Source organism: Amphiura filiformis, chromosome 20 (genome assembly GCF_039555335.1).
Source record: "Amphiura filiformis chromosome 20, Afil_fr2py, whole genome shotgun sequence".
In the NCBI taxonomy this organism is placed as follows: domain Eukaryota; kingdom Metazoa; phylum Echinodermata; class Ophiuroidea; order Amphilepidida; family Amphiuridae; genus Amphiura; species Amphiura filiformis.
In genome coordinates, this window is record NC_092647.1 from 38,421,746 (window position 1) to 38,433,500 (window position 11,755).

The 11,755-nt window shown below is 36.8% G+C and overlaps 1 protein-coding gene across 1 annotated transcript; it reads right to left on the bottom strand.

Annotated features, from left to right (window-relative positions):
• Positions 1-843: 843 nt before the first annotated feature.
• On the bottom strand, positions 844-11,600 carry LOC140142844 (meiosis-specific nuclear structural protein 1-like). Its single transcript, XM_072164862.1, is given in 9 exon segments — positions 844-3,362; positions 4,141-4,401; positions 4,924-5,001; positions 5,004-5,156; positions 6,257-6,473; positions 7,699-7,928; positions 8,617-8,847; positions 9,733-9,951; positions 11,472-11,600. Coding segments are annotated over 9 exon segments (1,497 nt in total). The 5' UTR covers positions 11,475-11,600; the 3' UTR covers positions 844-3,257.
• Positions 11,601-11,755: the final 155 nt, after the last annotated feature.

Consider the following 11,755-nt stretch of genomic DNA (forward strand, 5'->3'; position numbering starts at 1 on the left):
AGACGGTGCGCTTATGATAGGTCAATTTAAACAATGCGGTATTCGAAGTGGTAGAAATGATTACATAATAGAATATCTCCTTGAGTTTTTGAAAGTCACAACTAAGCACTAACATAACAACCTCATTTACTAGAAATCGTGGCTGCAGCTCAACACCTTCAACCCCAATTCATATTGGAAGAGCGTATTTTAATGGTTGTGACATTCGGTAGCACATGTAGTCAAGCAGAAACCATCAGATTGTTTATAGATCATTTTCCAAACTCACGTCTTCCTTCAAGGCATACAATGAGAAGTATGTAAAATTTGTTGACAGAAATGCTGGCAATAGTGGTCGCCCAGCCCAGCTGAACTTAATTTCAAATTTTTATTGTTTTGTACTTATGGGTGCAAAAACTGTTCTTAGTTTTACCAATGATATCTCAGGGATATGAGAAATTACTTTATTTATAAGATAATTCGAAAGAGATTTCATGACTTCACTTATAGATTTTAAAGAAATATCATATTATTATTAAGTTCATGTTAATTATTTGAAGAAACACCACTTATAATTCTTTTGTGTCAGTTCTTTGATGTTCAATGCACGATAAACACAATCTACGCGGTTCAAACTTGATATACGCTAACATGGCAAAAGTGGCCCAACACGTTTTCTGGACGATTTAATTAATCGGACATAACTTTTGAACCTTAGCTAGTAAAGAAACCAACTAAACGTCTTCTTTTAGCCAAGATATCACTAATTCTATGGCATATTACATTTTTGCCGTGACGCTTTTAGTTTTTTCCTGAGAAGTCAAAATGCAATTGTACAAATTTTATTGTTACACCCTGTATAGTTCATATACTGAAAATGTCGTAATGTTTACACTTGCAATTTCTCAGGCTTAATTTAATTTCCAATCAAGTTTATTTGTGTCAATTTCGTTGTTGTCTTTGTGAGCATCATTTGAAAACGATGGGAAAAACAAGTGACTGTATATAGTACAATATTGATATAAAATTGGATTGATTGAGCTCATCTATTGTTGGTCGAGCTATGAGTTTTAAAATAATGAACGGGACATTGATACAATATGTGTACATCCATATCAAAACGATGCACTTGTCGGTTGCTACATGTGTCTCATTTCACATAATAGAATAAATACCAAACCAAATCATCCCCAGGTCACATGGTTTAGAAATACATTCTCTGTATTCATAAATCAAGTGAATTTAGTATGATTTGAGGTGATCTCCACTTGAGATGAGTCTGGTATTTATTCCTAGCTATTATGTGAAATGAGACACATTTAGCAACCGACAAGTGCATCGTTTTGATATGGATGTACACATATGTCAAATCAAATGTTTTGAATCTAGTCATAGTGAGATCAATAAATATTAGGTGCAAAGCATCCAATTTTATCATTATTATGTTTTAGATCCAATATTTTCACACACTTGGATTCATCAAACATAATAATACTACAATAAGTAGTATAAGAAAAGGCCACAGACCCACAGTATACCATAGAGACATTTTTTCATCTTTCACTTATCTTCCCAATACAATTTTAGTTATTCAATGAATTGAATTGGAATTGATCCTTTGGAGCAACTGTTGAATGCCACATTAGACACTTGCACACAATTTAGTACTAAACACAGAGAGTCACGCTTTATTCCGTGTTGATGGATGTTGCATTCAGCAGTCAACCCAATCATTTCATAATCTTACAAATTACTTGTACTTGTTATAAACATTTCATTAATTTTCAATTGAAATGTTATTATCAACAAGTCTTGCCATTCTTTTTCAACATTCTGTCATATTTTCTTTTTAATATCATTTATTTAGAATTCCTATGATAAATACACCATATACACAAATATTCATTTTTTTACATACATTATTTTCAAATGATTTTAATTCAATAAGGCATTTATTGTAGAAGACAAGGCACAACTTCACAGCTTACGTCTCATATGATTTGGTTCAGACACATAAAACAAGGTCAATACTATAATTATTAAAAGTACTAGTACTGGACATATATAGAGGAAGTACTTGGCTAGACTGCTGAACTCAGTCTTCAAAGAAAAGAGTTTCAGACAATAGCTAGGGATTACTGGGGTATATAGGTTATCTTTTCATGGCAATGGAAGCATTGTAAAGGAAACTCACATGAATTACAACAATAGAATGTCAAAGGGCATGATAAACAACTTTTACTTCACCTTATATGCTGCTTAAAACCTGGCATATAATTATTGCATACCCTATCAATTAAAATTGCTACTACAGAAGAATGGCACAACTGGTATACCGTAAAAACTCGATAGTTAGCATATGTGCTTACTATCAAGCGCTTTTGTAAACACGAAATTGTACCAAAGTCTGGCGCATTACCAACTGAGCTAATGGGGTTGAGACACACATTTGCAGGTTTACTAAGTTCGTATAACTATGTGTATCGATGATTTGCTCAAAACCCTTTACACTTTTGTGCATGGGGCTCTTCATGTTTGCATGTTTAAATTCGTATAACTATGTGTATCGATGATTTGCTCAAAACCCTTTACACTTTTGTGGATGGGGCTCTTCATATTTGCATGTTTTAAAAGCGCTTGACAGTAAGCACATATGCTAACTATCGAGTTTTTACGGTATATCACTTATATAGTCATATCAAATTTGATCCAATTTGGTTGATTCACAATACAATGCACCGCCAGTGATTGCTAGGGAGAGGCAAATTATGCAATGCATCACATGAAAATGTTGACATCCAAAGCCCGCGTAATACGATTTGCAATTATTATACATACATTTTCAATCTATTGATCACACAGAAACCTTTGTGGAGCTGTTTTAACATTATCACAAGAAAATCGCTAGAACGGCGATGTCGACCCTAGAGGTCAAGGACTGGCAAAAGCAACCGTTGGTGGTGAATCGGAAGAATCAGGGCTTTTTAACAGGCATTACTTAATGCAGCTAAATCCCACACATTTTTCGAGGTACCTTTTCTGGAATGTTTTACTTTTTCTACTGTGCTGGAAAGGAAAAGGATTTTATAAAAATTATAATCCAAAATAAGAAAAATATAATAAAATAAGTAGTGCACTTGCACAGTGCAGAATACTATCTGTAATTTTGGTACCCTTGTGTCAAATATCACTCTACATATATTGTGGTAAACAAGAGTCCATTCACCCAACCCAAACGTTAATTTCTCCGTAACGACTCGACACACGGTGCTGGAGAGCTAAAAGAATGCGTCTTCGTCAAATGCGTCTCTCTGTCTACCTGAATATCTTCTCTTGAATTCATCATCAAATAATTGTAAATCTTGCTCATTGCGGATGACGCCCTGTAAACATAAAAGGAAAAAAATACAAAATGATCTCAATAAGTTGAGTTTTTATTCAAATGCTCAAACAAATTAAAGTGTTATAGTATACCATAACATTTGTATTTCCAACTTAAGGGGGTAATACACCCCTGTGGTAAATTTGTGACTATTTTTGCATTTTTCTCAAAAAATAATTATACAATGGTAACAAAGGTTATGTATATTATTGGGGCAAGGAATTTCAGTGACTCAAGACAGGAGGTTGAGTATATATGATAGGAAATGAGGTACATCCTAGCGGTACCTTATTTCTTATCATAAATAACAAACCGCTTGTCTTAAGTCACTAAAATTCCAGTGTAGTAATTGGATTCCTTGCCCTATAATATACATAACTTTTGTTACCACTGTGTTATTAGTTTTTGAGAAAAATGCAAAATAGACACTAAATTTATCGAGGGGTGTAGTACCTCTTAAAAGGTGAGTGGTCCGATTGTAACATACATGGTGTTTTTTATCTCACATCTCATCACCCAAACATTCTTATTCCAAGTTTTTAGTTAAATTGCTCCAGCGATTTAGATTCTAGAAGCAAAACTGTGTATTACAGTTGTTCACTTATCCAAGTCCAATCAAGATTCCTAGTATTCTTCCCTACAGAAATATTTAGGGATACAATTTGTTATACAAGTTGAAAGTTTTGAAATAAAAGAAAATCAAGAAAGAGCAGAAAACACAAATGAAGATAAGAAAGAGAACTAAACATTATTGTACATTGTATCATTGCAACTTTTACCTTTGGTAGATATCCCAGTAGTTTTGTGGCATGTTCCTGTAGTAATCGTTGTCGTTCTTCCTCTATGATTTGCATTCTTAGTTTCTCTAGGTTCTCTTCCTCTTGCCTTTCTGCAAGCTCCCTTGCTTTGTCTCGGGCAAACTGTTCCCGGCGATCTGTTATTAGATCCTCTACCGCCCTCTTGTGCTCTTGCTGTTTCATACGTCGCTTCTGCGCATTCATCTGTTCTATTCTGTCATCCTCTGCGAATTTGGCTAACATCTGTTGAAACAAGCAAGTCAACCAAAATATTGAGATAGAATTATGATTGTGATGCGTATTATTCAGTGGTTTCAAGAATAACACGTACGAGCCAAGGCTACGCAACCTAAAACAGGCAGCGACGTCATTACCAATCTTGTAAGAAGCAGTAAAGTAGGCTGAATATTTGTATTCTACCAACTGCGCAGGTCTTTTCAGTAAATGCTTCAATCAAGTGTTAGTGATGACTGAAAAATAGAGTTTCAGTAGCAAGACTTGTTATTGCATAACTTGGAATTTAGCATGCATCAGTGAATGTGTTCGGTGAACAAATTCTCATACGGATAACTATGGAATGTCCAGAATTAGTGAACTACATTTTGAGCAATACCTGCCGTAAAAGTCTCATGTTTTCTTGACTGATGGCGCCAGTCTAGTTTAGCAGGTAGTCTGCATCAACAACAACAACAACAACAACAACAACAACAACAACAACAACAACAACAACAACAACAACAACAACAACAACAAAATCTGCCTTACATTTCTTCTGAATTCTTCCTCCTCGTCCCTCTCCGCCTGTAGTTTCATGTCCTTCAATCTGAGCTGTTCCATGTGTGTGTTCTCTGTAGGTCAAGACGCTGTCTGATTCGGCGCTCTATCTCCGCCATCTCCTTCTGTCTCTCGGCTTCTTCTTGTTCTTCCAGATACAACTCTTGTCTCACGTTCTCCATCTCTTCTTGCTCGGCTCTCTTAGCTGCAATTTCTTTGCTTAACTGCAAAGTGAAGAAACAATGTGTATTTAAGTTAAAAGTTAACATCATTAATGCTTTTATTTCATTTTATGCTTACTGCCTGGCAAGGGTGAAAATAAGAGAGCTTGAACCAGGGCCCACTTTGGCAAAAAAAGTGGCCCCTGGTTCACCAACATTTGGAAGAACCAGGGGCCATTTCCAATTACCAAGGGGCCAATAAAAATAAAGATGTGCTGGATGAGTTAAATAAGCACTATTTGCTTGTAATTTGATATTTTTGGTTCACTATCCAGGGGGCCAGTTTTGTGAGAAAAGTGTCCCCTGGTCAACTAAAATTGAGATGGAACCAGGGGCCGTTTCAGAGTTTCTGGGGGCCAAACGGCTCCCGTCTCCCACTTAATTTCACCCCTGCTGCCTGGCTCATAAAATGTGATTACTACATGAAAAGAAGAGATTGCCATGTGACTTTTGTTAAATCAGAATTCTTCTTAAATTTGCTTTTACCTGACTTTGCAGTTATCACAATAGATAAGACCCAAAATCAAATATTTTCAAACTATTATTAGATCTTAGCTTAATTCTCATTCTTAAAATTATGAGTAATATTTTTATAAGAAATTCTATCAAAATCTTTGATATCAGTCATGCTTGTTATCCCAGCTTGAGCTGAGCCTTGAGATGCAATAACCAATGGTAACATTGTTATTCCAAAAATGGTCAGCAGACCCATTACCGACAGACCAAAGGATGTTATCATTCAGGCTTTACCAATATAGAACTTTATAAAGAGTAAAAACAAGCAAAAAGATCAAAATCTATTATTCACACCGACTTTGTCCCTCAAAGGAAATTGGTTAATTTGGCCATACCTCTCACCAATTGGGTTATTTCAGTTGAAATCCATATACACCCAATGGAAGACATGCCCTTAATCTCCCCAATCTAGGGGTGTAGATTTCAAATGGCATCACCCATTCAGGCAACCCCATTTCAAATTCACACTCCCTGTGCGGAAGATTAAGGTCATATCTTCCATAGGGGTGTATGAATTTCAACTGGAATAGCCTAATTTGGGGGTCATGGCCTCATCAGGATTCAAGCATGTTTCCACACAAACCTACCTTATTCTGCACCAATGCCTTGGCCTCCTCTTCTTGTCTCTTGCTCTCCATGCGTTCCTCTTCCCTCGCTTGCTGCATATGTGCAAATTCCATAATGCGTTCATTCTCTTCCTCCAGACGGCGTGTTTCCTGGTCCTTCCATTCTTGACGCTTCACCTTAAATTCATCCACATATCGCCTGGTAGCCTGTTGCTTGTTGAAAGCTATCTCACGTTCTCTGCAAAAAATTGAACAATTCCACGAGTAAAGTCGCACCCCAAAAGTTATTAATTTTTTTCAAATTCAATGCATTTTGAAATCATTAATAGAGTATGACATGAAAACAAATTATCAATTTTCATATTAAATTTTTTTTTTTTTTTTGAAATTGAGTATAGTCCCACCCCCAATTTTGAAAAATGTTCACCCAAAAAGGGGTGGGACTATACTCGCGTCAGTACGGTATGTTAAAAAATAATGTATACATGTCGTGTATGTTGCATATAAAAAAGCCACAAGACTTAAAAACCATTGATATTGTTAAACACTTTCACATATACCGGTATTCCATTTCTTGGATCACAATTTACACTGAACAATGTTGTTGCAGGACGAATAACTAGCACAGGGTCAGAGTTTTGTTACACACTGCAAGGATTCATTTGAAATGGGCTATTCCAGTTGAAATCCATACATCCTCTAAGGAAGACATGACCTTAATCTCACACACAGGGGGTGAAGATTTCAAATGGATTCACCCATTCAGGTAACCCCATTTGAAATTCACATTCCCTGTGTGGAAGATTAAGGTCGCATCTTCCATAGGGGTTGAATGGATTTCAACTAGAATAGACCAATCTACTGAAAGAATTTAATGAAAATGTTTTGATTCCCTAGCATTTGACCATTGTATAACCCTAATACATTACAACAAGAATCGACTTGTCATAAATGTAGTCAGGAGAGTCTTTGTGAGAATGGATTCGTCGAATGTTGCCAAGTTTCTGACCCTGTAGCAATCTCTTGTAAACAACATTTTATTGGTTTTGTGATAACATATGGGACATTTGTAGTCGGGTAGTACAGCATACTACTCATAATCATAAAATTGAGGATTTGAGCCACAATATGGCCTTGCATGTTGTTCCTTGAGTATTCACTTCTTGCATGGTCATCAAGTTTGAAGGTAGAGCCGCGATCTGGCAGCATGGATGAATGGGAATTGAACGAGTCAATATAACATTGTGTAAAGTGACGTAATTCTTTCTTTCATGTCTATTACCATTTTGAGGCTCTACCCAATATGGCAGAACCAGGCAAGGGGTGAATGACACAAATCTTTTCCGCCCATATGTATACATGCCAGAGCACAAAAAGACAGGATTTATAAGTACTTTTCATTAATTTTACCCAACATTTTCTCTGTGGTACATAAGCCTCCTCCCACCACCCCTGACCCTTACCTCTCATCCTCTTCCTGAATCTTGCGTACCACCTCATCAATCATCAATTTCTCCTTGAGGAACTCCTCGTAATCTTCCTGCTTCTTACGCTCCTGCTCCTCTAGTTGTTTCTCTAGCTCCTGCTGGTATCGCACACTCTCATGGTATCTCTCTACATCTTTCTGGTACTCTTCTTCCTCTGCTCGCTTTGCTTCCTCTTTCATGAGTCGGGCTATTTCTGCTTCTCTTGCCTGCAATACAAGAAAATAGATCCAGTTTATACCAAAAAACTCAGCATGTGGTGCATTCTTTTCTTTTCAGATGAAATGGAAGAGTAAAAATAAAACACCTTTCTTTGATATTCTTTAAGGATTGTATATATTGTGTAATGTGTTTCTTCAATCAGGTAATATTTGTTCAAGACAAATTCTGGTTAACTTCAAACAACAGAGACAGATAACAGAGATTTCACCTATATCATCTTTGTCCGTGCAGAAGGAAAATTTTCTCACTCAAAACGCATGAATGGAAGTAATCGTAGCTTGTGATACAGGGTGTCCAAATTTATTATTAAAATGAACTTGAATGGTGTGAATGGGCAACAGGGTATATTTCTTAGATTCAAACAAATGTGCAAATACTTCCATCTTACTAACCACTTACAGTATAAATGGCTCATAATGTCAAGCTGAATTTATACTCAATCGCTTTTGCAGAAAAGCAAATTGCGTAAATGCTCACTGAGATTGCTCAGTATGCAAAACTGTAGTCATTTTTACACACACTGAGCATGTGTGTGATTCGCTTTTGCAGTCAGGTATAAATTCAGCTTTAGAGTAAAGCATAGGCCTACTGCTTTTCTTACAACCTGTTGTCATAACTAAGGAAATCTCATGACATTATCATTTTAATTTCTGAGATTATGCAAATTATACTTACAGTTCTTTCATAAGTCATAGCTACTTTCTCAGCTATCTGTGCAGACCTTTCCCTGTTCATATACCCGGATTTGATTTTCCTCTCCAGTTCTCTCAGCTCTAGACTATTCTCCCGGATCTGTTGTCTCATCTTGGCATCACGTAGCTCTTCCAGCTTCAGTTTCTCCAGCTCTCTGGCCATGCGCTCTTCTTGCTCCAACTGTTGTTCATGTTGTATTCTGGCCATTTGAGACTATGGGGAAAAATGTATTCAATGAGCGTAAGATTAAGCTGCTTCTTTTTTTCCAAATGTTCACAAAGTTTACAAAACATGCCAAAACACTACCGGTACTACAATCGAAACTAAATTGCCTGGGATATTATTTGGAAGTCTTAAAGAAGGCATAGAATTTGATGACTCGTGGAAACCATTACATTTTAAGAACTAGTGATGTATGAACTTAAGACCATTTTTGCATTCCCGTAAAACTTTGCCTTAAACTATAGCAAATTAGCTGTGCCAAAACAACGTGAAACCAATATCATTAAGTTTTGCTTGCTTTGTAAAGATTCCATAGTTTACCATTGACAACATTTTCTTAGGCCTATGCTTCACTAGCCAGATGGGCTAGTAATATGAAGTTCACACCAACTAACACTAGCTCTTACTGAAATTGCCAAAACACAGGTAGGTTAGGTGCCAGCAAAATATCCACTCCTAATTCCTGTGTTGAGAATTGGTTTGATTTTGGGTAATAATACATACACAAACTGGCGGGTGCAAGGATGAAGGATTCATGCAATGTTCTTACCTAATTTTTTATGGAAATGTTACAACATTAGCTTCAATCTATACACTGATACAGCCCTAAAGTTGTTTTCTTTTAACTTCCGTGGTCGTGCCTGTGCGAATCGCGTACACGAGCGTAAACACAAAAGCAATAAACAATCACGCTGATTGGCTTATCAATGCACTTGACAACAAGCCGGCTGACCCATTGGTCTTCGGCGCGGCGCGTAGTAGGCGACATTGTCACTTCTACGCGATTGCAATTCACCAGCGCGTACCCGGACCACGGAAGTTTAAAGAAAACAACTTTATGTACAGCAAAATCATTTTTACATAAAAGTAACATACCTTTATAATAGATTCCTCTGTTTCCCTCTCTTGTTGCTCCCGCTGAAGCGTTCGAATATATCGCTTGTTTTCCACCCTCTCATCACTTGCCATATTGGCCTCCAGGAGCTTTTCTCCAGCAAGACGCTTGAGGTGGTCATCTCGCACGTCTTCTCGCTTTCTTGTCTCTGCCAGCATGCGCTCCTGCTGAGCATGTGTGAGTGTCCGACGGACGGTTGTCTATTTATAAGGAAAAATAATAATTTTTGATCAGTTTCACAATTTTATCTCAATTACCAGCTTCAAATATGATGATAAACTTACAAGAAAGTCTTCAGATACCCTTTAAAAGATAATAATAATAATAATAATAAACCAATATTTCTAATTCTATAGCGCAATTTGCATCACAGATGCCCCATTGCGCTTTACAACTAAAAAAGGAAAATGCACATAAAATATACAATATAAAAATTTACCCATACAACAGATTAAAATTACAAGAATGATGACACTGATAAAAATATACCGGTAATTGTAAAATTTTCCAACGACTCAGGGGTTGCTCCCAGCGCCCGCTTATTTCAAGGCTTGATTATGTGTACCCTGGGGTGGTGAATTCTCAAAATGGTCTGCCAAAATTGCTTGCCCCCCTTTGACTGTGCCAAAAATCTTTGCCCCCCTTTTGAGTTTGACATGCCAAAAACCTTTGCCCCCCCTTTTGATGTGCCAAAAAATCTCTGCCCTTCCTTACACATGTAATGCAAGATTTTGGGGAACCTGAATTTAAAACTGTAATCCGTATATAGAAATAGGGCCAATAATATCTGTGCCAAAAATCGCTTGACCCCACCCCCTTTCAACCTGCCAAAAATGCTTGCCCCCCCTTTTGGCCTGCCAAAAATCTTTGCCCCCTATAATTTAGGTATCCTAGGTGAATTCAAATTTGCCATCAAATTGCATCGTTTTATATATCAAATTAAAGCCCTTGAGTAAACTAAGCCAACACTGAAAACCTTTTTTCATAGCACTTTCCGTAGCAAAGTTACATCTTGTCAAAGATTGACTTTCATCAAAAGATTCAGCTAGCAAAATTCCCCAAAACGGCATTTCGGGGTGTTTCTAGATCTTAGTCTCATGGCGATGGCAGCTTTTTTTAATGGAACTGCTATCAAAATCCTCTAAAATTCCATGTATGCGACTTGATTATCACCATAAAAATCATATATTTGGGTCAAGTGAAGTATAGAAAACATATTTATGTAGGTTTCCTTCACCCACCTATTCTCGAAAAAAAATTCAAATTTCTATGTAAATATGCATTGTGTTGGGGCCCGGTCTCGGCGAATTAAGCTGACTAGTAAATGTGTTAACTAAGGTTTGCCTAGGTTACCTATATAATTCACCACCCCGGGGTACACATAATTATTGCAACACCCCCGACAGGGGCACATCCCCTCGACAGCCACCTGTGTGTTGCGCAGGTGTAAACCACTTTCGGATCATATTTCACAAACATTCTGTCCCCCACGATCAACTTCGGATCGACACCCTTCTTCTTCTTTCTTGCTGTACTCCGATTAAGCAGGACTAGCCTACATCACATCAGAGGGTTATCTGCTTTTTATTTTTTTATTTTTACTGTACAAAAATTATCTTGATAAAAAAAATGAGTTGTCCAAAAAAAAGCAATGTCAACTTTATTTATTATACCCCGTCTGGTTTAAGACTTCGTTTCACACATTAGCCTTCATACTCACCATGTTGACACCTTATTTATTATTTTAGATCGAAATTCGTGTGAATGTTAGACTCTTTATAACCTGCAAAGTAAGAAAATCTGTCCACACTTTCCCGCAAGTTGTTGTTGATGTCGCCAAGAGAACGGTCAAATATCGAACTTTCTCGTTTCTGTTTAAACGAGATTCACCATAGACAGCAGTGTACAGTTATTTGAAAAAATTTAGCAATTTAATTTTATTCCAAATTTAAGAATTTATAAATAGTAAGTTTTTACATGTATTATATTAAATATATATAATAT